The sequence below is a fragment of the Canis aureus genome, chromosome 3 (genome assembly GCF_053574225.1).
Source record: "Canis aureus isolate CA01 chromosome 3, VMU_Caureus_v.1.0, whole genome shotgun sequence".
Classification (NCBI taxonomy): domain Eukaryota; kingdom Metazoa; phylum Chordata; class Mammalia; order Carnivora; family Canidae; genus Canis; species Canis aureus.
The window spans coordinates 72,911,518-72,936,370 of NC_135613.1; the positions used below are offsets into that span (position 1 = coordinate 72,911,518).

At 51.7% G+C, this 24,853-nt stretch overlaps 1 protein-coding gene and 1 long non-coding RNA gene across 3 annotated transcripts; one reads left to right on the plus strand and one right to left on the minus strand.

Annotated features, from left to right (window-relative positions):
* Positions 1–824: 824 nt before the first annotated feature.
* On the plus strand, positions 825–20,083 carry LOC144311329 (uncharacterized). Its single transcript, XR_013376913.1, has 3 exons — positions 825–7,911; positions 17,856–18,014; positions 19,726–20,083. It is a non-coding gene; the product is annotated as an uncharacterized LOC144311329 (long non-coding RNA).
* On the minus strand, positions 1,088–23,137 carry BACE1 (beta-secretase 1). 2 transcript variants are annotated; one of them, XM_077893676.1, is made up of 9 exons: positions 22,780–23,137; positions 8,865–8,953; positions 7,193–7,409; positions 6,566–6,703; positions 5,732–5,866; positions 4,659–4,760; positions 4,155–4,304; positions 3,740–3,911; positions 1,088–3,121 (listed from the first exon to the last, which is right to left on the minus strand). In XM_077893676.1, the coding sequence occupies exons 1-9, from the start codon at positions 23,038–23,040 to the stop codon at positions 2,880–2,882; spliced, it is 1,506 nt and encodes a 501-aa protein (XP_077749802.1). In that variant the 5' UTR covers positions 23,041–23,137; the 3' UTR covers positions 1,088–2,879. The 2 variants fall into 2 exon arrangements, with proteins under 2 accessions (XP_077749802.1, XP_077749803.1); XM_077893677.1 differs by lacking the exons at positions 8,865–8,953; positions 22,780–23,137 and adding an exon at positions 7,498–7,535.
* Between the last annotated feature and the right edge of the window lie 1,716 nt (positions 23,138–24,853).

Consider the following 24,853-nt stretch of genomic DNA (forward strand, 5'->3'; position numbering starts at 1 on the left):
AAGGGTGATTGAAATGGCCTGAGTTCTCCCCTCTGTAGAGGTCAGGTGACCCACTTTCTTTGGTTAATGAAATACTAATGTCTCCAGTTTGGTAGCTATCATGAATGGAAATGTGGCAAAATGGAAGATCAGCTCCTTTGTTCTTTTCATTCAGGGGAATCAGTTTTTCTCTTGTAACCAAAAGATTTTCTCTCTCATCAGCTTGGCAGTAGCCTTTAGACAACCAGCAATTTTTTTCAGTATCCCCTCAATATATAGAAATTAGGAATGGATATAAAGGCTGATTTCTTTCTTTTCCACACATCTTTGAAGCCAAAGGAGAATAGAGAGAAGAAAGGAAGAAGTGGGAGGGGGGCTTAATGGGTTCCTAGTAAAAGCCCCCTTGAAAGCCAACTAAAGCAAGAGGACAGATGTTTTGGGGAGCAGTGGGTGGGAGTGGGAGTTGGGGCCTCACTGTTGCTCTTTTCTCTGTCTTGTTCAGGATCAGTCAGAAAGCAACATTTAAGTTTTGGCCACCCTTGTTCTCCCTCTTCCCTCTGCCTCTGGCCTGCAGGGGTAGAAGCCATGCAGACCGACAGGAAAGGCCTCTGATGCAGTGAGTAGAGATGGGACAGTCACTTTTCAGGAGTTGACTTTAAAAATAGAGATATATAATACGTATTTTTACAAGCAAGAAGCTGTTGTCAAGATTTTTTTTTTACACTTAGAGTTAATAGTTTCGGGGTAGAAAGGAAGTAACTGCAAAAAGAAAAATAAGTACAAGTTAAAAAAAGAAAAAGGGACAGTGGGACTTTTTTTTTTTTTTTTTTTTTTTTTTTTACAGTGGGACTTTCTAATGAAGGGGTTGAGTTTTATGCCCTGGAAAGAGCTGGGAAAAAGCCAGTTTTCCCAAACGTGGATAGAAATTATAAAGCAGATTGTGGCGTTTTCATTACATGGTAGCAATTCTGGAAGTTTATTTACACAGTAAGTTCTGAGCTGAAAACGGAGTCTCCAGTCTTCTGACAGTCTTTGTGGTTGGGGGTGTTCCCAGTCAGCCAGAGCAGCACCAAGTGCAAGGGGAATAAAGAGAACCCAGATAAAGAACTGTGATTCAATATTCTTATTTTATTGGTTTATGGCTTGTGGGCAGCTGGCCAAGGCCAGGATCTCCAGAGGCCCTCCTCGTCTCTTCCCTTCCCTTCCCTCATCAGGTATTTCCACACTCGGCAGGTCCCATACCTGGAAGCAGTGTGGTGATAAGATAGTGATAGGACCTGGTGGGTCTACTAGGAGAATCAGGTCTTCCACTAACACTGGTATCAGAGTTGATTGTGTTAGAACTGATAGGGAGGAAACAAACCTGGTCCCTACTACCTAGCCCAAGAACCAGCCTGGGTACCAAATACTATTGGGAGTGGGGAGGAGAGAGCAGGATAGGGGAGAAGGATGGCCTCCCCTGAGGGACTCTGGTGGTGAAGGAAGTACGGAAGCCCTGAGGCTGCCAGCCTTGCTCCAGCAGCCTTGTTACTGAAGGCAACTGATGCTAGAGCCAGAAAGCCCTGCATTTCTGACACTGGGTATAATACTAGTGCCACTGTGGGGTGCCTCAGCCAGGTTAATGGAGGAGACGTTAGAGAGGGTGAGGAGGCGATGACACTGCTCTGTATCGCAAGGAGATCTTACTACTACTTAGAGCTGAACAGGAAGAAATCCAGGCAGAGGCACAAGGCATCAACCGATACCTGTTGAGTGAATCTTGAGGATTCTGCCTTTAAGGGTCAAGTAAGGGAGGGGGGTCTCCTGTCTAGCCCTCCTAGCACCTCAGCTGCAGCGCTCCAGAGGAATAGGGTTTGGGGGGCAGGGGTGGACATGGAAGCAGGAAGACCAAGCCCGGCCCTGCGATCTTTGCTGTATTCCAGTTGCTTTTTCATAGGGCACCTGGGGCTGGGGTGGGGGTGGGAAATGTCAATGTTACCTTATCATTTGTGGAGTAAAGGGTTCAGGTAGAGACAAGTGGAATCATTAAGGTAGAAAGTCATTTGTTAGATGGAACTTCTTAGTGAGCACGTTTCATTTAAGAGAGTTAAAAAGAGCTTTTGGCTAGGTAAGCCCTCCTTCCCAACTCACTTTTGGTCAGGCTACAACCACAGAAAAGAAAACATCGGGAAGCAACACCCATCTTACAAGATGTGCTTCTATCTTGGAGATGCAGTCTGAAACTGGGACTGGCAAGTGGTCATGGTTCTGCCTTTTCTAGCTCTGATCCCAGCTGTTCCCTGTCTTTGCACTCCCTCTCCTCTCCTTTTCCAACCGCCCCCGTTTGTACAAATATTCAGTCTCATTATTTTTTGTTTAATTCAAGAGGCAATCTTTGTACCAATGTTAGGCTTGTTTATACAGCCCCTATCACTAAAGCAAATAGCAAACTGTGCATCTGCTCCTACTGACTTTGGCCAGCAGGGAAACAACATTGGCCCTTTCTCTGCCAGGGTACCGCAGAGAGACGCACACTGGGGTGACTTGGCTGTGGTGCCACTATTTCTGGAACTAAGAAAAGAAGAATAGAATGGTTGGATTCTCCAACCCAAAGGGATGGTGGGCAAAGGTTCAAGGCTGAAGTGTCAAGCAGCAGAATTTCCCAACTCAGGCTTGAGGTGACCAAGAATATTCCTGCCACCAGAATGCTTCTTTCTTCCCTCTCCTGGTTCCTACAGGTGCCATTCCTGTCACCCACCTTGCCAGCTTTCCCTTCTCTTTTGTCAAGGCAGAGGCATTTGGTGGGCAGGCGAGGGTCTTGAGGTGCTCTGGCCATCAGTGCCATCAGTATCTCCTACTTGTAACCAAAGTGAACCACCAAAGGTGGTCCAGGGGAATCTGTCTTCTGCCCATGGGCCTCCTCACTTCAGCAGGGAGATGTCATCGGCAAAGTCATCATGTTGATGGCGCAGGCAGCGGAGGCAGCGCCACTGGCACACCATGAGGCAGAGCGGCAGCATGAAGAGGGCGCAAATGGCAGCCATGACGTAGGCTATGGTCATGAGGGTTGACTCATCTGTCTGTGGAATGTTGTAGCCACAGTCTTCCATGTCCAGGGTGATAAACGGGCCTTCCACTGCTGCCGTCCTGAACTCATCGTGCACTGGAGAAAGGGCAAACGAGATTGGGCAGCTCTCATCGTCACCAGTTTGGGTCACGCAACAAAAAGAACTTCCTGATAGGCCTTGCAATTAGCCAAGCATCTCTTTCCTTGAAGAGATTTAGGAGCAGGCCAGAAAAGCCTTGCTAGGTAGAAGCATGTCTCTCCTCCCAGCAACAACCCTTTCCTGTATAACCATGTGGTTATGGAATGATACCTAAAGGTCAGTCTTCTGAGTTGACCAAAAAAGCCCCGTGGATACCCAATACACTCACGTGCTTCTGCCAATACTACTTGGAAGACCCCACCACCCTCATGTAGTAGCTGACAGGGTCACTGCAGGCTCAGCCTACTGCCTGTGGATCTAGAGCTTCCCAAGCAGCCGAGGCAGCTCTTGCTGCTCTGGGTCTCCAGCAGCGGTTACCCACTCACACAGGTCTCAGCATGCCTGGCAACATGGGCACAGCATGAGCATGGACACTAGCTTCTACACAATGTGTTGATTCTGCCTCAAGGCAACTCTGACTACCTCCCAGCCTGCCAGGGGCCCAGGTGTCCTAACTGCTGGGCAGTGAGAACACGGATAGACTGAACCCACACCCTCCTCCCTGGCTCTCTTACCATGACAAGCACTGACGGCAAAGCCAATTCGTTTTCGGGCCCGGTCAAAGACAACGTAGAAGCCCTCCATGATAACAGCTCCCATTACGGTGCCCGTGGATGACTGTGAAATGGCGAATTTGTAGCAGTCGTCTTGGGATGTGGCCACATCTTCCACTGGCCGCAGGTATTGCTGAGGACAAGCAGAGAAGGAAATGTCCTCATTGCTCCAGCTCTCACCTCACTTCTGCCTTCTAGGTATCTATGCGCTCAGGCCCCTCTTCCTTTGCCATCCCTGAGGCCTGCAGGGATGCCTTTTGCTATGGGACACTCCTTTCTTGTCTTCCACACTGTGGGAAGCCACGTCTGGGCCCTGTCTCCCCATGCACACTGTGTTGTCTTCCTGGGATCCCACCGACTCTGGCTCGAGACATACCTGAGGAAGGATGGTAATGCGGAAGGACTGATTGGTGACCTCGCCCATCAGGTAGAGGGAGATGACCGGGAAAATGTTCCAAGGGGTGGTGCCTGCCTGCCAGCACACCAGCTGCTCCCCCAGCCAGAACCCATCCGGGAACTTCTCCGTCTGTGTGAGCAACAAAGGGTAACAGTGAGGAAACCGCCTCTCCACCGTCTCACTTCTCCTGCCTCAGGTAACACTTCCTGGGCCCTTTTTGCTTTTCCGTGGAATATCCAAACTGGGGAAGGGCACACGGAAACCCAAGAATTAGGGAAAGAGAGCTGGAGAGTGAGACCAAAACTCTGCACCAGGGGAATTGTGTGATGAGCAAGCCAAGGCTCATCAAAGAGACTCGCTCTGAAGACATTTAAGTAGAAGGATCTAAGGGTAGATAAGTTGGGTCTCATTGAGGGCTGTGACCTTCACAGACTTCCTCTGACACTGTATCATTCTTACACTCCTGCCCCGAGTCCCACTGACCGAAGAGGCTGCCTTGATGGATTTGACAGCAGCTTCAAACACTTTCTTGGGCAAACGAAGGTTGGTGGTGCCACTGTCCACAATGCTCTTGTCATAGTTGTACTAGGACGGAGAATGGAGAAGACAGAGAAGAGTCAAAAGCCTTTTTTGATGCCAGGCTCTGGCTGGAATCAGAAGGGTGGATCTGACTGCTTGGGGTGGCATCCTGGCTTGGCACTTCTCTTAGGAGTTTACCCTTGGGCAAGTTGTTCAGCCTCTGTGCCTCAGTTTCCTCATCTTTAAAATGAGGATAATACTAGCACCTACCTCAAAAAGTTATAAGGATTAAATGAATACATGTGAAGTGCTTAGAATGGTGCCCGGCACGTAGGAAGCATTCAGTAAATGCTAACTCTTAGTATCTTCGCTTGGGCAGTCATTCTCCAAATCTTGAACATAAAATACCTTGTATAGTGCTTTTAACTTTTCATAGTACTTTTATATCTATTCTCATGTAACATACATTAAGAATCCAGGTGAGGAAGACCCAGATGGTTGAGCTGCCATTTATTGGGTACTGCTGTGTGCCAGGCACTAGAAGAACTATTTATTTTCGCTGTCTTCACCACAATCTCTGGAAAAGCTGTTTTTCCCTCTGTTTTGCAGATGAGGAAACTGAAACACAACCTAGTAACTTGCCTGAGGGTACATAGCTAGTAAATGGCAGAGCTAGAAATCATGGTCTCTCCAAGTCCCAAGCTGGACTTTTCCGTTACACCATAGCACACTGCCTCGCATATGACTTGCCCAAGGCCATCAAGCAAGGCAGTGACTAGAGTCCAGACATGCTTTTTTTCCCTTACTAGACCATAAGCCACAAGGTCCTTGTGTACATGCCCTGCCTGTCCCTAGCCCCCAAACTTCAGGTCCCGCTATGTTACCTTTAAGCTCCTGATTGTTCTAGGTTCAGCTCCCAACCCTTTCTGCAGGTCCTGCTCCTCTGGCCTCGTCCTCCCAACCTCATAACTCAGGGTCTCGCCTCATGCTATGTTGCCTCCCCCTTACCTCTCCCTGGTCCCCCTTGGTGTCATTACCTCCTTGCAGTCCATTTTCAGGTCCTGCCCGTTGATCTCCACCCTTACAATGATCACCTCGTAGTACCACTCCCGCCGGATGGGTGTGTACCAGAGGCTGCCCGTGTACAGTGAGTGGTCGATACCCCCGATGATCTAGGGACAAAAGGAGGCAGGTACCAGTATCCCAGCACAGTGGGACAGCAAGTCACCCAGAGAGCAAGCAATGGGATCAGAGATTTCTGGATTGGTGGCAAGGCCCTTTACAGGCCACCTTTCTCATCTTCCTGCTTCTAATCATATCCTGTCCCAGAGTGATTTGTAGTTTCTTAAATGTCTTAAGAATATGTCAGGGGAAGACTTTACAGGATTTTAAATTATTTGTTTCAGAGTCTCACAGCCCTCAATCTAAAGTTATTTAAACTAAACTGGCACAATAAATGTTAAATGAATGATTATTTGCTTCTATTACAAGTTTCATTTTCTCTGCGTGTTGGAGATGGAGAACCATTCACCAGTTGTCCTAATTAATTAATAAATAGACTTTTAAACTCCTTACATCTCTGCCTTCTGCTCATCAAACTGAATCATCTTAACTTGAAAGGTCTTATTTTCATTTCCTTTAAAGTTCCCTAATCTCATCCTTTCCAAGTTTACCATAGGTACCTGGAATCCTTTCTGGAATAATGCAAGAAAAGGATGGAAAAAAGAAAAGTGCAAGTGGGGAGCCTAAAGAGGTTTCTCTTGATTCTAAGTAGTGCAGCCCAAGACTGTAGTGTAGCCTTGGAGGGGAGGCAGATGGTACCCATCCCTCTGTCCAGTATTAGAACCTCCCCACTCCTAGGACCTACTCACCATGCTCCCTCCAACCGAGGCCAGCACTTCTGACTGGTTGAGGGGGAAGCCAGCGCCACAGAGCTGCAGGGAGAAGAGGTTGGGAACGTGGGTCTGCTTTACCAGGGAGTCAAAGAATGGCTCCAGGGAGTCATCGGGCTGTAGCAGAAAGAGACAAGGAGTGAATCCTCACAGAGGGCTCCAGTGGAAAGAGGCCAGCTTCCTGCCTAACTGGAAGGCAAAAGCAAAACCTTGGGCGATGTTTTTGGGAAAGACTTAAAGTACTGAGATTTGGCAGAGAGAGGGTTAGCAAGAGACATTGGCAGTGCAAACAGGAAAGATCTGCAGAATCTTCGATCCCCCGTATACTTAACCTGTTTGGGGTTTGGGGGTGGTGAGTGGGCTCCCTTATTCCTAAGATCTAGGTAGAAACCAGAGCCTAATCCTGTATCTTTCACAGCGTCCCTCACTATAGTCCTGCCCTCTGCAGGGATGAGAGACTGCCATGCTACCCCCGTTAACAAATCCTTTAAGCTGCTCTATTTCCCTCCCTTAGTCCATTCCCTTTCTCTCCAAGCCTGTCTCTCAGGAACACGCAGTATGCATTGTGCAGACACACGGTCCAGGGCCAGGCCTTGCCCCTCTTACCCTTGCGATCTCAGCATAGGCCAGACCCAGGATGCCCTCCCAGTTGGAGCCATTGATGAAGAACTTGTCTGATTCGGTGATGGCAGCGATGTTGGCACGCACAGTGACGTTGGGGCCATGGGGGATGCTCACCAGGTCGGTGCCCAGCTCCCCCTCCCACTTGCCCTGGGTGTAGGGCACATACACGCCCTTTCGGAGGTCCCGGTATGTACTGGACCTGTGAAGAGGAGGCAGAGGTCTGTGGAGGCGTGACCGCAAGAACTGGCAGGGGGACCCTAGCATCTAACCTACTTCCAATGCCTCACCTTATCTCAGGGGCATCCCACATAAGATGCTTCTAGGCTGCTCAGCAGAACATCCCAGATCAATCACCCAGAATAGAATGTAAAGTAACCTTGCAAACAGCTGAGGGGAGCTGTTGCTGGGGCTCCCTCTCCTGTCTCCACAGCTTCTATCCCTTGATCTTGAGCTCAGGGCCTGAGGGGAACAAGCCTAGGCTTTGTGTATTGTGCCCACTGCCACCGAGGGACAGCTAGTGGGCATCTCTTCCTCCCCCCGGCTCCGTCAGGCTTCCAGAGAAAAGGAGCCTTTGACTCTCGCTGCCTTGGGACCCGGTGGTACCATCTGAGTGGTAGAGAAAGTGCCAGGCGGGGTAAATGTGGAACCTCGACAGCAAGTTCTTCCAAAGAAAGAACTGGCACAGCATCTCAGCACAGCAGGTAAGTATCACACACCACTTGTATGGAACATGCCCATCAGCACATGACACCTTTGCCTGTGTCTCATTGCACCACTAACCAGGCCTATTTGTGTGTGTGCCAGGGAGGGGGCAGTGATGGGATGGGGACGGGGGGGGGGGGGTTGGGGGGCGGGGGGGGAGCTGGAACAAATCCCTTTCACGGGTCCTCACCACACCCCACTCCCTGCCTGCTCTCTTCAGATAGGGACGACAGAAGATGGTGGCAGGTGGCTTTGGCATCTGCCTAGAAGTCCAAGAATGCCATTGAAGCCTCTATTCACAGCTTTCCACACACAGACACCTCACACATTAGATGTTTTTTATGCTAAGGAGGCTCCCACATCATCTTTCTCTGCCTCTTACCTTTTAAAAACCCACTTCAACCCTGCCTTCTACCAGTTTGCTAAATCCCGCTGCTGAAACTCTGGGTGGTACGGGGAGACATTTTAGCTTTTGGTCCCTGGTATGGTCCAGGCAGTGGGGCGTATGGAAGGCTCTTCCTCTACTCCCTTGAACTGTGAAATGCCACCAGGAGCAGCCCCTGGGTGAGAGCACAGCAAAGGCAGGGTCACACAGTCTGCTCCACCTAGACTTCACTGGTCTCACCAGAAACCTGAGAGCCACTGTGTGGGGGAGAGGATTGGGATGCTGTCTCCATGCCTTGCAATTCATTAGGATTGCTCTGGGAGCTTTGGGGCTCCTCTCTTCCTTTCCCTCTCCAAGGAAGCTGCCCTGTCTCAGTACTCAAGAACTCCCTGGTGGCCCCTCAGCCTACCCTTTCCCATAATCTACCTCCTCAAATCCCCCCTCTCTACTTTTCTGTCTTGGAAAGGATCCGAGAAGCTAGTCTTTCTCCCCGAAGCCCTCCCTTGACTCTTCTGGGCCCTGGATCCTTGGGAAGAGTTCTTCCCTCTAGCTCTGCCCAGGACTCACAGCTGCCTCTGGTAGTAGCGATGCAGGAAAGGGTGGGGGGCAGCCCCCACTGCAAAGTTACTGCTGCCTGTGTCCACCAGGATGTTGAGCTGTCAGAGAAAGGGAAGAAAAAGATGTTATCGACACGAGGCTCTGGGCCCACTACCTTTATTGTTCTTCACGCCACCGGCAACACAGTCTCCCCTTGGAATGTCCAGGGTGAAGCTTCTAGGGTGCAGGACTGGACAGCCTGGCACCTGCTATGACCATGACCACAGACAGAATGTAGCGTCCTAGGACATCCTCAGCATGGTGTTGTGTCTGCTCCTGTCTTCTCTGGAATCCTAGCATTTTCTGTGCCGTCAGAGCCACATTATCTCTGTGTGTGTGTTGTTTTCATTCCTCTTTCTCTCTACCATCAGACTGCCCTTAACTCACTTCAGGTACCTGTCCAATTCTGTCTGCAGAGCTTGCCCTTTCCCTCCTTCTCTGGTCCTCCTTGGAAGCATATCACCCAGCGGGCAGCTGGGCTCGCATCCTCGTCCAGCTCAGAAATGCTATTCTAGGAGCTGGCACTGGCGAGGGACGCTGCGGGGACCAGGATGGCGTGTTGGCGCCCACACGTTTCTGACCCTGCCTGCCAGAATGTTGCTCCCCACGAAAGGCTCCCCTTCGGTCTCAGAGGTGACCTGGGCCTATGAGTTCTACTGTCACAATAGTTGGGAGCCAGGAGCCCACTCTGATGTCGCAGTGAAAACCCATCTTGTCAGGGCCTGGGTTTGGGCTAAATGAGTACGGACAGGTGTCATCCCCATGTTCCTTGCTGTGCAGCTCCTTCTAGCATTTCTTCTTTCTTGACCCTCCTTTCTCCTTTGATGGCCTGATCCCCCTCCCTCAGTCCAGAGCCACTTTTTGAATGCCAGTAGTATCCTCACAGGCAAGAAGAGGAAATGCCCGTGTCCTCAGAAGCTCCGTACCCTCATTCAACCCCCTCTTGCTGACTTGTCGTGCCCATCAGCTCAGATGCTCCCCTGTGTCCTCTGTCCTCCATGCAGTGAAGTCAGCTGACCTCAGTTTTGGTGCAGGCTCTGACCTTGTCACCTTGGGCAAGTCACTGTGCTCCCCTGGGCTTCAGTTTCCTCCTCCCTGCCAGATCCTCCGCTCCTTCCTGCTCTCAGTGGTCCATGTGGCTCTGCGGACTGCACCTCCTCCTGGCCTCCTCCTGGGTCCCCCCCCAAGACAATACCTCTTCACGAGAGCCCCAGCCCTCTGACCCTGCCCCCCCTCCTTCCCAGCACCCCCTCTCAGCCTGGTGCCCATCACCCTCCCTGCCCTTCCCCTACCTCTCCCCTGGCCCTCTCCAGGGTCTCTGAGCAGCCACTAGCTCCAGATTCTGTGCTTTCACAATCAATAGAGCTGGAGGCACAGCAGTTCAGGTTTCAACCAGGTTAATGATTAAAAAGGCTTCTCCCCACCTCCTCCCCACCCCCCTCCCCCACGTGCCAGGGACTCTGCTCCCAGCACTGGGGTTGGCCTCATTCTTACAGGGGTCCGTACTATCACTGGACCCCAAAGAGGGTCCCCAGAGCTATGCGACGGAGGGATCCCTGAGATGTGTGCCTCGCTGGCTTCACGGAAACATGACCACCTTTTGCTCTGGTGCAGGGCTTTGTTGCCGAGGTCCCAGCTGGTCCAGGCCTCCCCACTGTTTTCCCCTCCTGCAAACACTCCTTCCCTAGCAGGTGGCCCAGCCTCTCCCCAGCCAGCTGGGGAAGGCCTCCCCCTTCCACCTCTAAGCAGATCATGCCCAGGCCCTCATGACCCCCACCCCAGAGTACCCTCCCAACCCGGAATTCAGGCCTGTCTGCCTGCCACCCCCTCTACCCACCACAAAAAAATGGGAAACCAAATAAACAGCTGAGATTCCCTCCTGAGCAAATGGCCAACTGTCTTGTTTGCTCTTCGCAAAGTGCTCCTGGCTCCTGGGAGAAGGGATTCCTGGTCCATCCTTCCAACATTTCTTACTCAAGTTCCAGGCAGGTTTTCTCCCCTTCCTGCTCCCCGTGGAGGCCTGTCAGAGGGCGGGGGCTGTAAGCGGCTGGGCCACCACCCATCACGACACAGGGCAGGTAAGGGCAGCCTGGAAGAGGCGAGTCTGGTGGTGAAACAGCCAAACCTCCTTAGGGAGGGAGCCTGGCCTCTTACAGCTCCGAACAAAGGCTGTCAGATGGGACCTCGTCATTGTCATCTCCGCAGCCAGTCCTTGCTGCCCATTGGCCCATCCTTTCCCTCAGATGGCCCTCCCCAGCCTGGGTGGGTACCCAACCCTGGGAACCACCCCTGGCCCTCAGGTAGATCCACCACCATTCGGACTGCTCCCCACCCTGATCTGGGTTCTTCCTATTGGCATTTTACAAATACTCGTGTGTCTCCATTAAAAAAAAAAAAAAAAAAAAAAAAAAAAAAAAACCTTCTTTAATCTCACCTCCACCTCCAGTTCCTTCACAACCAAAGTTCTCAGCCAAGCTGTCTTCGTTTCTTCTCTTCTTCACCTCCCACTCATTCCTCCACCCATTCCCACCCAGTTCTCTGCTGCCCCTCCCTCCACAATACAACAGCCCTTACTACAGCTACCCCAGACTCCATGTCACCAAATAACAAGACATTTTTCAGATCAGCTCTCCTCTGACTGTGAGGACTCCTTCCTCCTAGAGACGCCTTTCCCTGCCTCCCCCCATCCCATGGTTGTCCTCCCACATCTCTGGCCAGATCTTTTCTGGCCTGGCTGCAGGCCTCTTCCTCGCAGACACTGCTCTCCCTCATCACCTCCCCTGCGGCCGCAGCTCCAAATATCACCCCTGTCACCCAGCACTCCTAGCCCAAAGCCCCAAGCCCTTTCCTCTCCTTGGAGCTCCAGAAGCACAGAGCAAACTTCCTCTCAGATACCTCAAATCCAGGATGTCCAAAGCTGACCTTCCATGGCCCCGCCCAAGTGCCTTTTCCCCCATGCCCTGCATCAGTGGATGGCGTCACCATCCATCTGTGCTGGAAGTCAGCAACCGGGGGACTTCCTAACACCTTCCTCTTCTTCACCTCTCTACCCGACGCATCAAGCCCTGTCCAATTAACCTTCTCAGAAGTCTCTTTAATTTACTCATCTCATACCATCTCCCTTGCCACCCCTGGGCCACGTTCTAGAATATCACAATAGCTTCTCAACTGGCCTTGGCATGTCTGTCCACCCTTGACCACTCCAACCTCTCTCTGCACTGTGGCCATGGTGGTCTTTTCAAATTTGACCATGTTGTCCTCCTGTGTCAATTGTTTTCCTTTGCTATTAAAATAAAAATTTAGGGATGCCTGGTGGCTCAGTGGTTGAGCGTCTGCCTTTGGCTCAGGTCATGATCCCAGGGTCCTGCATCAGGCTCCCCAAAGGGAGTCTGTTTCTCCCTCTACCTAGGTCTCTGCCTTTCTTTGTGTGTCTCTCATGAATAAATAAATAAAATCTTAAAAATAAAATAAAAAATGTAAAGCCTTACCATTTTCTCCAGGGCCCTTCACTGTCCGGCCTTGCCAGCACACCCAGCCTAGTTTGTCCTGTACGCCACAGCCCCCTACCCGCCGGCTATACAGGCCTCTTCACAGGTCCTCAGACCAGCTGTGGTCCAACCCCCAGAGGACAGCGCCTTAGGCCATTTGCTCTGCCCAGACATCTTCCTTTCCGCGGGCAAGTCTGTCTACTTATCTCCTATCATCCTGCAGTCCAAGCTCAGAAGGGACTACTTCCTAAGGGGGAAAGACCAGGCATTTTCTCTTATTAAAATGCTTCCATAGAACGTGTCACTCTATAACTTCACATTGAATCTCACCTCCTTTGTATCTAATTTCTTAAAAATCTCCATTGTATCCCTAATGGGTATCACAGTGCCTGGCAATTAGTATCACTCAAATTAACGGTTAAAGGAAAGAAAAGGGGAAAGAGCTACTCTATCCTGTTGGTTGGGTGAAGGAGAGATCCCTCAGTGGCTCCCCAGCCGTGGGTGTTTTTAGGTGTGGCTCTAGCTCAGACCTGCCTTCCCCTCACCAGGCATTCTGGTCTTCAGGTAGATTGGGGTCCTGGAGCCACCTTCTTCTCCATCCCTTGGAGTCTCAGGAGTCTCTGTTAGCTATTGTATTTAGATACCCAAGAGATCACAACCTGGGGTCGGGGCTAGGTCACAGCCAATCACTTAATAAACAAATGTGCTTCTGGGGTCCTCTGAGGGAAGGTGGCTTTGTGGGAAGTGCTAACAAGCCCCACAGGGAAAGGCACACCTGTCCATTTCACTCTGCAGGCTCTCTGGGAGTTTTCAGCAACAGATCTTGGGTGATGAGATAGATGTGGAAACGGTGAGTTCTGGGTATGCTCTTTGTTCCCCAAGTCTCACATGTCTTGGCTCCAGCTCTCACTAGCAGACAGGTATAGCTCAGATTATTCTGAATGAAAAGAGCCTTCAGGAATCATCTGTCCACTAACCTAGGGAGATTCTGAAAGATCAACTCTTAAATATCTCTAGTTACTGAAATTCCAACCTTTCTTGGTAGCCTATCCCAGGGCCCTAGGAGAGGGGCTTTAACTAATTCTTCCTGTCAAAGAGGAAGTCTCTTTCCTTCTGTGTGGGCCTCCCAATTAATGGCGGAAGAGCTCTTATACTCTTATCTAGCAAGCCTTTTAGCTGAAGCTGAGATATGGAAGGCTCTCTTCCATTTTACAGAGAAAGAAACTGACATCTGGAATGAGTGGGCAACTTGATCCATTTTCCACAATAAGCCACACAGCTGGACAAGAATCCACTGGCTCTGACCAACACCACATCTAGCCTTTCATTTCCTTGACCTTCCCATCTCTCACTTGGAGAGGAAGTATTATATGGTAGATTGCTACTCTAAGGAATCACACTCCCCTGTATCCAGGCCCCTGTGTGATCCCCTCTGAGATCAACTCTAGGCTCGGTCATGTGACTGCTCTGGCCAAAGGGACACCAGCAAAGGAGGAAAGCAAAGGCTTGATGAGAGCCTGTGCACTGGGGATTCCTCTTGGAATGCTGCCCTGAGACTGTATGTGGAGAAGCTCCATCTGCCTCCTTGAGGATGAAAGACTTCATGGAGAAAGAGGTCAAGCAGCCCCAGCTTTGTCTCACTCCCCCCGGTGACCCACCAGCTGAATGCAGCCCTATGAGTGAGCCCAGGTAAGACCTGGGGGAGGGCCACAGCGAATGCACAGAATCCTGAAAAACAGAATGGCTCTTGTTCCCAGCCACTAAGTTTCAGAGTAGTTTGTTACACAGCATCAGATAACAGATATGCTATCTGAATTAAATCCTGAAATCCTTGTCCTTGGGGGTGTCTCACCAAACATAGGTCGACTCCAGTGAACATTTCTCATCCCTTTCCCTCTGACCCCACCATGCTTCTCATGCTTCTCAAAAGCACAATGATCTCTGTACCTCTGCATATGCTGTTGTCTATGCCTGGAATATTCTCTCCCGGTTTTGTCTAATCTCTACTCATCTTTCAAGTCACAGGATAAATATCCTTTCTCCCAAAGGTCTTGCCTTGATGCCCCCAGCCAAGATAAGGCTCCTTCTCCTGCAAGTCAGTAACACCTGTGCTTCTTTGTATATCACTTATCAAATGATCACTTTGTTCATTCATGTACTGTCTGCCCCTGACACTATGAGATCCACAAGGGTAAGGAGCACGTTTGTGCCATCATCATCTTATTCTTCCCTAGCCCTCAGCAGGGGCTCCATTATGATCTCCCCACGCCCCCCAACACCACCGCATTCATAGTAATTGCCTTATTACCTGTAGTTCCCTGTGACCCCACAGAATCTCACTACTCATTCTTAGCCCCAAAGGTCTCACATGGTTGGTTTCAGTCTGGGGCTGTGTATGGTGACGATGATAACTGATGCCCACCACAGCCATGCCATTGACTGGATTATGCACCTAGGTTCTTAGAACCATGCTACTCTTGGTAATAATTTGGGACTTCTTCCTCAGTCTCAGAACCTTGAGGCAGCTTCATCTGCTTTCCTAAGTAGATATTTGCAGAACTGAGCTTGCCCAAGGCCAAGAGAAAGAAGCAAAGAAAGACAAAAGGAGCCTAAGGTCAGCAGCTGGGAGTGGCTGGGAGCTAACAGAGTATACAGCTCCTGCCTCCTACTGTTCCAGGGATTGGGTCCTGCACCTTGACCAAATTGGCTGACCCACTGGAAATCCCTTCCCTAGACGTATCTCTGCCTTCCACTTCTCTCTCCAGGCTAAAGCTGACAATCAATACCTGGAAACATGCAGGCTCTCTGGTGCCACTTACCCTACTTTGGACTGTGGGTTTTATGTTTTTTTTTTTTTTTTTTTTTTTAAGGAATTGTAAGGCAGCGGGGTCACCCCCAACCTTATCTGATGCACCTTTCTCCCTTTGTTTTTTTAAAAGATTTTATTTATTTATTCATGAGAGACACACAGAGAGAGGCAAGGACATAGGCAGAGGGAGAAGCAGGTTCCCTGCAGGGAGCCCTATGTGGGACTGGATCCCAGAACCCCAGGATCATGACCTGAACCGAAGGCACTCAACCACTGAGCCACCCAGGCATGCTGTACCTTCCTCTCTTTAGACAGGATGCTCCATGTTCCTCAGCATCTAACCCAGCTCAACTAAAATTTATCAAGGCTTCCTATTCAAATGAGATGATAGATACAAATGGTCAAAAAATGTCTATGTCTGTTCATAAAGAATGGATCTAAGACAATGGTTTTTCAAACTTTTTTTTAAAGCAGCAGAACTCTTTATCAGCCTTATGCAGGATTCCAACATACCCAAGGAAAAAAACAAACAAGAGTTGTTCTTTAGGAGGGAAACATTTTACTTCCTCGGTCTCTGTCCCCTCCTCGTGGTGGCTCTTGGGGCTGCTCTGCAGCATCCACAGGACTCCCCCACCCCCTGAGAACTCCCAGTCTGTGAGGTCTCACAGCAGCCATCAGCTACCTGTTTTCATTGGCAGACAAGAAGTCCTTCCTACTGTCTAACTGTGTCCTACCCACAGGTTGCAGTGGCTTTCATCTTCTCTTGGCCTGTCCTCAGTTGAAAAGATAGCCGATCTCCGGCAGAGGCCCAGTTTCCTCCAGGGCACCCAGGTCATGCTCCATGCAGGCTTGTTTGAGCCACTGGGAGATGCCATCACCTCATTTCTTGTGCTATTTGGCAGACTCTATAGGCACTAGAAGCCTCGAGAGGCCAGTGCAGCCTGGACACAGGGTGGGTACAGCGGGCAGCTGGGGGACTAGTCACAGGTTGGTAGCAGTCCAGGAGACCTGCTGAAAGAGGACAGGCTGTGGTGGCAGGGGCAGGGAGCTTGGCCAGTTTGCTCTGTACCTTTGTCAGAGTCTTTGGGAAAAAAGACCAGGGTGGGGTACCTGGGGGGCTCAATTGGTTGAGTGTCTACCTTCAGCTCAGGTCATGATCCCAAGGTCCTGGGATTGAGCCCTGCATGGGACTCCCTGCTTGGCAGGGAACCTGTTTCTCCCTCTCCCTCTGCTCCTTCCCCTGCTCATGTTCACTCACTCACTCACTCTCTCTCAAATAAATAAATAAAATCTTAAAAAAAAAAAAAAAAAGACCAAGGAGTCCTGGCTCCCCTTCAGCCCCTAAGACTATTGATTCATCATTCCCCTCGGAGCACCTCCTCCCTCTTGGCAACCACTGGCTATTGCACCTGAGGATGTGGCAGGAGAGCATCAGTGAATGCTTCCCAGGCCTTAGGGCCCATCCTGCCAGGGGCAGCTCAGGGCAGCTCAAGGACGGGGAAATAGTCTGGCTCCTGCCCAAAACTCCACTGGCCAGGCCCTCAGGAGAGATGTTCCGGGAAGGGAAGTTTGTTGTCAGGTATGGGAGTTTCCCTGACAGTTCTTTTTCTGGATTTTCAACCAAGAAGGGTTCCTGACCTTCTACCTTAGTGGGAGGTCTCAGTCTCCCCCAACCCCGCCACCCTTGCCGCTGAACTCTTTCTTTCCTGACCTGTGGAAGCAGAGGAGAAGTGTGTGAAATGACAGCATGACACTTCTAGCAAAGCCCCCTGTGCAACCTGGAGCCAGCTGTGGTCTCAGGGACTGGGTGGGCAACTTAGAAGTGAGATCTTATCCAATCTTGCTTTGTCTAATTTGGATGGTGGCTCTTTGAGGTCAATGGTTTCCAACCTTTTTAGTACCAAAAGAGAGGAAGGAAAGGAAGGAAAGGAAGGAAAGGAAGGAAAGGAAGGAAAGGAAGGAAAGGGGATCCCTGGGTGGCGCAGCGGTTTAGCGCCTGCCTTTGGCCCAGGGCGCGATCCTGGAGACCCGGGATCGAATCCCACATCGGGCTCCTGGTGCATGGAGTCTGCTTCTCTCTCTGCCTATGTCTCCGCCTCTCTCTCTCTCTCTGTGTGACTATCATAAATAAATAAAAATTTAAAAAAAAAAAAAGGAAAGGAAGGAAAGGAAGGAAAGGAAGGAAAGGAAGGAAGGAAGGAAGGAAGGAAGGAAGGAAGGAAGGAAGGATCTTGAATTCCACTATATGAAGACAATAAAAGCTGATTTGGGGGCAGGGAGAAGGGCGAGGGCTTGGTGATGGGAGGTGTGAAAGGTCCCAAGTCTTGCCTCTTACCTTTCTTCTAACCTCCTTTATCCTTGAGGTCCCTTTATAGAATCCCACAAATCAGTGTGAAAACCATTTGCGGATGGTAGGGTGGAAAACCACTTGGCCCTTCTTGGTTTCTGAGACCCTGAATCCTCATAGTTTTCTATTTCTCTGATCATTTTCTCTTGCTCCCTTGAGCCTCAGTCTACGTTCAATATTATTTCCTTAATCATTGCCCCCTCCCCCTGTTTTTCCTCCATTCTCTCAAAGAACAAGCCCATTTGCTAAAGTGGCTTCCAAACCACCTCTCTGCAGGTGACTACCTGTCTAGTCCTAACTTCTCTCCTGGTTTCCAGATCCCCATGCTCAGCTGGTTGCTGCATCCATCAATAAGAATGGTCCACTGGCACCTCAAAGGCAACTGAATCTCCCAGACTGGAGAACACTGGAAAGAACCCAGTATTTGGACTTAAAATCCAAGACCTGAATTTGAATCCTGGCTCTGTTTTCCTTAGGTGAGTCTCTTTGGGCAAAGCACTTAATTCTCTCTGAGGCTTGGTTTCCTCACCCCTCAAATGGACATGCTAGTATTTATCCCTTGCAATTAAAGCAGAATCCTAAGCACAGAATTTTGATGACCTATATTGTGCTTTAAAAGTCTGCTCCTTTAGTGTTCCAATACAACAGAGATGTTGTAGAGGAGGGGAACCTCTTCTCTTCCCTCTCCCTCCCCAGGAGCAGAGAACACCTGGTTGAATTGACATGTGAATGCTGGATCTCTGAGGACCTCTCCTCTCTGTCTTCACTGCCACCAGCGTCTTTCAAGCCCTTGTATCCTCACTGAGGTCCTAGCCTCGGGCTCCAGACTATCCAGCTACATTCCACCCTGGAACCAGAACTACACTAGACCCTTCCCCTTCTTAACACTCACAGGGACTCTCACCTGCCTGCAGAATGCAACCCAACCTCCTCCATTCCACCTCACAGCATCCTTGCCACAACTCCCAGCTTCTCGGCCCAGCTCATGTCTCTCTTCATGAAGCGTTTCTCCCCCCACTCTCCAAATAGCAAAGCTTTCTCATCTTTCTAGGCCATACTCAAATGCTACCTTTTCCAGCAAGCCTATCCTAACACCCTGTCAGTAGTAACTGCTTCTTTTTTTGCACTTCTAAGACTTACTGTTCTTCTCTTTGTACCAAATGCTTTTGGTCTCGTATGATATTTAGCTGTTTCTATGTCTATGTCTCACACCAAATTGTGAGCTCTCCAGGCCCTGGGATGATGACATGATTTTCCTCTTCTGTACACAGTAGGTGCTCAACAAGCATTTGCTGAACTGCATTGACTAACAACCAGATTTCAATCCTAACAATCAGTATCCTGGGTTTGGAGACTGATGCTGATCCCATTATAATGAGGTGATATCCTTTCATTTAAGTGGAAAAGGATGAAAGTGCTTCTTCCTCCAAGAGTTCCAATACTGCACTTAGAATTGCCCATTGAGAGTTCTATTTAGATGTCTTACATTTTATTTATCTACTCACTCAACATTTTTTAGGTGCGTGTTCTGAATCTGGTGCTATCAGAGATATTAAAGAGAAATAAGACACTGCCAAAAAAAATCTTTTTAAAAGACATTGTCCTCAAGAGCTTCATGTTCTGGGAAGGAAACGAATATAAAAACAGTTATAATATGTCCTTTAATACTACTTAGGTGTAGTAAGGGACACATGAGCAGGTGTCACGGGAGAATGAAAAGGAATGCTCATGATAAACCCTCTCTTCTCCCCTAAGACACATGGGCAGGTGGCCGGCAGAGTAGAAAGATCCAGGTGACAAAGCATCTCAGCTTACAGGCCTGTCTCCTGGCCAACTGTTTAAACTTTCACTCCCCACTTCTTTTGCTAGAAGTCACGAGTGATAAGACCATTTGTGTATATTGCAGGAATTACTGTAAAGAGGAAAATTAGGTAGAATATATTTGAAAACTTTCCATAAGCTGCAACCATAAATACAAGTATTTATTTGTATACTATTACCGATAAACCAATGCCTCTTGCCAGCTTTCCTGGCCCTGCAAATGGTCTTATTACCCTGCAGTTCACCCCAGATCAAGATCGTGCAATCATCTCTGATGCTTCTTCCTCAGTCTTCACACCAGTGTCACCGAGTCCTGTCTGGTTGCCTCGTGACGTTCCTGACTCCTGGTCTTCCCTTTCCTCTTAGCACAGCCATACGCTGTCCTCGTCATAGTGCCTCACACCTGGACTGTGGTGACAGAGACTGCTGCCGCTGCACCTCTCACTTCCATTCTTCCTAAAATTCACGTTTCTTCCTAAAAGATTGCTTTCTCTATGACATTCCCTTGTACAAATAAATTCAAGCTTCCCCCTATATCTGCCGACCAAAGTCTAAAACTTAAAGCTTCATATTTAAGGCTTTTGGCAATTTGGCTCTATCCTATTTACCCAAACCTGTAGCATTAACTGGACTGAGTTTCTCACTGTCTCCTAAACAAACACACATGACTCATTCTCTCATTTGTTGTGGCTTTTTCTGGTCCCAGGGACCCAGGTTAAGGAAGCAGCGGACATTCGAGTTAAGTGCAATGATGGTTTAGTGGGACAGGTGCCATTTCCCTGCTGGGAACGGCCTCCCCTCTCCTAGCCAGCCTTCAAGACCATGCTCACAGCACACCTACCCCAGGAAGCCTTCCCTGATTTTACCTCCCAGAACACTTATAGTACTCACTCTTTGTACTACTGCAGATCAGTGCTTCTCAAACTTGAGCCATGACCCCTGAAATTCTAACTTAGTAGGTCTGGGATGGGACCAGAGAAGTTATGTTTTAATAGGCTCTGGTGGCAAGGGTCTGGGGGCCTGCCTTCAAGCACTGCTCTGGATTACCTTGTACTGGCACTCACACTTTCATGCTCTACACTCCTTATGGGCAAAAAACCTCTATCTCCTGTCTCTTTGTGGACAGCTCTCAAACCCCGCACCTAGTCACCTGGCATATAAAAAGTGCTCCCCAAGTTTTACTCCTATTTGTTGAGAGCACTCTGCCAACCTCGTTCTCACCTGGTGCTCACGACAGCCCCACCAGGCAAGAAGGGGCCTCCTTCTCGAGACTGCTGGGGAGAGAATCAAAGTCACTACAGAGTATAGACTGGCTGGCGTTGGTTCCGGTTCACAGTCAAAAGGGTGACCCAGAGTCATTCTAATTGTGGGCTCCCTGGCAGTGGTTCCTTGGGCCAGTGTTGAACTATAGGCCCACTTTCCCTTTCTAGGAAGGAAGGGGAGGGGGCTGACATTTGTTGGGCAACTACTCTCTGCCAATTTCCGGGCCGGGGAATGTGCATACTATCTCAGGTGTCCAGAGAAGGGCAGTACCTGTTCCCCTAGTTCTATATGTATCAAACGTGGTGGCCCAGAGCATCAAGCTCTCATGCTTCATTGCATAGCACTGAAGAGGCAGACAGGGCCGGAGAAACTGGCAGAGACTGACCTCACATTTACTAGAGGTCAATTGTGTGTCGGGGTGATTTCCCCTACACAGTCCCATTGAAACCTCACAAGAACCTTGCAAAGGAGATCTGATTTCACCCAGTTTAAAGACAAGGCAATAGGCTCAGAGTGGTTGCCTAATTTGCCCCCAGGACACACAACTAAGAAAAGGAAAAGCTGTGAGTTGCAGAGTTGGAATTCCTGGTCTCTCTGCTGGCTCCACAGCCCCTTTGTGTGTCCATGCCCCAGGATGTAAGTCGGGCTTGCTCAGCTTATCAGTAGCAGACACACACCACAGGGGAGAAGGTTGGAGGTCTCCATGTCCCCCGGCTATCTGATAATACCCAGCACCAACCCCCCACCCCACCCCCACCCCCACGCTGCAAGGGGCCTATCCTCACACTGATTTGAGACTTTCTGGGAGGATGTTATGGTATACAGGAACGAGAAAGGGTAAGTAGGGCAGACCAGAGCCTTGGATCAGCTGGGAGGTGGGAGGTAGGTCTGGGTGCCAGGGCCCTAGGAAGATCTGCTTCTGTAAGGTAACTGGGGGCTGGAGATTGGTGTTTCTCCCAAATCCGGTGTTAAGAGCTGTCTGAGAAGTTCAGAGAAGTGTGGCTCTTCCCTCTACTTGTAAACACACTCCCACCTTCACGGACCCTCCCAAGGACAGGCCTCCCGGACACAGATCCCACAGATCTGAGGGCGGGGGGGGGGGGGGGGGGGGGTGGCTCACAGAAAAGTGCAGGCTCCGATTCAAGGTGACACACAAGCACATACAGAACCACCCCACCACCCGTGCCCAGGCCCACCCACAGAGTGGCAGGTGTGCACGGAGGGCAGCTACAGCACCCCCCCTCACAGGAGCACAGGGGTGCTACCTCCACCAGCCACCTTGGAGGTACCGCGGAGGACAGGCAGGATGAAGAGGGCTGGCAGTGTTTCCTCCACCGCTGCCAGGCTCCCTTCCCTCAGCGCCTATCGCCTCCTGGCTCTTAGAAGGAGTCTCATTCATTCTTAGAAGGGGGCTCTGGCTCCTGGGCTGAGGCTAGTCCTTTCCCCAGGCTCAATTTAGTCCCCTCTGGCTGGTGCTCTGGGGCCCCGGGAGGAGGAGGGGCTGGAGTGCAGAATGCTGGGGGGGGGGAGGGGGAGGCGAGGGGAGGCCCTGGGGGAGCCCGAGTCTGCCCCGGGCTTCAGGGCTGGACTGGAGGTCAGGAGGAGCTGGGAAGCCCCGCTTTGCAGTCCCTGTGGCAGCCCAGACAGTGGGAGAAGGAGGCTGATCCAACTCGTGCCAGGATTCCTGGGTTCTCAAAATGCTGGGAATGATGGTCAGAAGCCCAGGTTCCGGGAACACCGGAGGAGGGGAGAGGGTTGGGTGACCAAGATCCACAGTGCTGGGGTTGGGAGACTCAGGCTTGGCAGGGCTGACACCTGTTCACCGGGCCCCTATTGCTTGGACCCTTCCCCAGGCAGGGCTCCCGCACTGGAGGGTTTCTTGCCCCAAATCCTTATGGAAGGGGTGTGTGGGTGAGGTTGGGGGTGGGCTGAGGGCAGTCAGATGAGGGAGGTGGGGAAGCCCCTGCGTGCAAGGCAAGGGGGAAACGGGAACTTTGGGGCTGCCAACCTGGTCCCAGAGGAAACACCTGGGCGCCGGTCCCTCCTGCCCGCGCCAACCAGCCCATTTCAGCAGGGGGCCAGCATGCTGCACCCCCCTCCTCCCCACTCCCCCCTGCTTGTGCAGGAAGGAGGGTCGGGCTGGCCCGGCCACCTTACCGTCTGCGGGGGGCTGCCCACGGTCATCTCCACGTAGTAGCCCTGACCGGACTTGCCTCTCAGGTTGTCCACCATCTCCACAAAGCTGCCCCTCCGGCCGGGCTCGTCGGGCTCCTCGACGGTCTCCCGCGGCAGCCGCAGCCCCAGGGGGGGCGCCCCCAGACCGCTGCGCAGGGGCAGCCGGATGCCGGGCGGGGTGCAGCGGGCGGGCAGCACTCCGGAGCCCATCCACAGCAGGAGCCAGGGCAGTGCTCGGGCCATGGCGCGCCTGGCCTTGGGGCCCTCGGGGCTCCCTCCGGGACCACGGCCGGCCCTGTCGCTGCCCCCGACTCTGGACGCTCAGGAGCGCGAGCTGCGAGGCATCGGGGCTCCGGAGCCCGCAGGCCCCTCGCCGGCCGCCCCGGCGCAGGCGGTGGGGGTCGGGCGGGAGAAGCCGCAGAGCGACGCGGAGGCGGGCGGCGGAGGAGACGGCCCCGACGCCGCTACATCTGGCCAGCGGCGCCCAGCCTCAGCGCCGGTCCGGGAGCGCACGGCGCGGGCCCCCCGGGCGGCGGGGAGCGGCGGGCATGGCGCGTCGGCGGCCGCGGGCTTCTCGGCGCCCCGCGGGCCGGGCGGCGGGGCCAGGCGCAGGGGCCCGGGCGCCCCCGGCTGCGCGTGCTGGCCAGGCCCGGCTCCCGGCTCCCGGCCCCCGCTCCCGCTCCCGCTCCCGCCCCCGCCCCCGCCCCCGCTCCCGCTCCCGCTCCGGCTCGCGGCTCGCAGGCAGGCCGGGGAGGCGGAAAGGCTTGTGGCGGCGGCTGTCAAAGCCGAAGGGTTTTCGCTCCTCCCTGGGATCGCTGGGAAGTGTAGTCTTCCCACGGCCGGCAGCCCAGCTTCCGGGGCTGGCGAGGGGTCTGGGATGCCCTCTGCCGAGGCGGAGTCCGCCCTGCAGGACCCTGGCCGCCCGGGGGGGGGGGGGGGGGGGTGGCGGCCGCGCGGGGCGGCGCGGGTCCGTCAGGCTGCACTTACGGAGCGCCTACTGTATGCCGGGCAGTCTTCCCGGCGCGGGGGCCACGCACGGGAGCAGAATGCATGCACGTGCGCCCTACGGGGCCGTGTGGCCTCACCGAGTGGGGACTTAGGGGGCCATCTGGGGGATCTGGAACGACTCAGGGGAGGAGGAGGTATTTAATTTGAGCTGTAAGGAATGGGCGGGATTTCCGCCGGGCAGAGAGTGGGGGAGCGAGAGTACGGGGAGTAGAAGGGTAGTGTAGGCAGCCTACTGCGGAAGGGAGGTGCAAAGGGGCGAGCCCAGGGGCCCTTTGTCTCCACTGGAGCCTGCCTGCCGTCTGTGGGCAGGTGAGAGCCGGTGGGGTCTTCCCTCACCTGAATCTTTTCATGCCTTTGATTCTCTACTTGTCCTCACCTCCACCCCGGATGCTGTGCATCCCCAAGATCCTCATTTCTGGGCTGCCAGTCAGACTTAGGGTAAATGGCTACTGTCAGCTTCAAAGTGTCACCGCTTTGAGAAGTGTCTGTCTATTAACTGGTAAGAGCTTAAAACAAAAAGCTTCAGAGCTCTAATCGCTTAAGGGAGAAAAGCCGTATGATTATAGCAACGTGTTATTTAACAAATGTGGAAAGCTGGTGTTAAAATTCAGTAGTTCTGATAAAAACTAGGGGGAACTTCTTTCTTAACAAAATTATTTATTCATGAGAGACACACAGAGAGCAGCAGAGACATAGGCAGAGGGAGACTAGAGGAAGAAGCAGGCTCCCTGCAGGAAGCCCTAATGTGGAACTCCATCCCAGGACCCCAGGATCACACCCTGAGCCAAAGGCAGATGCTCAACCACTGGGCCACCCAGGCATGCCTAAGGGGGAACTTCTTAAATGGCATAACAAAATCAGAGAAAACAGGCTGACCTTATTCCCATTAAAGTCAGGCTTAGCAAAAGGGAGGTCATTATCACCACTCTTCTCCCACACAGTTTATAAATATTTTATTTATTTATTTTTATTAGCAGGCTCCACACCCAACATGAGGTTTGAACTGATGACCCTGAGATCAAGAGTCACATGCTCCCCCGACTGAGCC

Excerpts from the sequence above, each read along its gene's own strand:
- BACE1 (XM_077893676.1), bottom strand. The coding sequence starts at position 23,040 with ATGGCCCGAGCACTGCCCTGGCTCCTGCTGTGGATGGGCTCCGGAGTG. Across the intron at positions 4,305-4,658 it reads CCATCAAGGCAGCCTCTTCG|ACGGAGAAGTTCCCGGATGG; the intron begins GTCAGTGGGACT and ends TTGCTCACACAG. Across the intron at positions 3,912-4,154 it reads GCATTACCATCCTTCCTCAG|CAATACCTGCGGCCAGTGGA; the intron begins GTATGTCTCGAG and ends GCTTGTCCTCAG.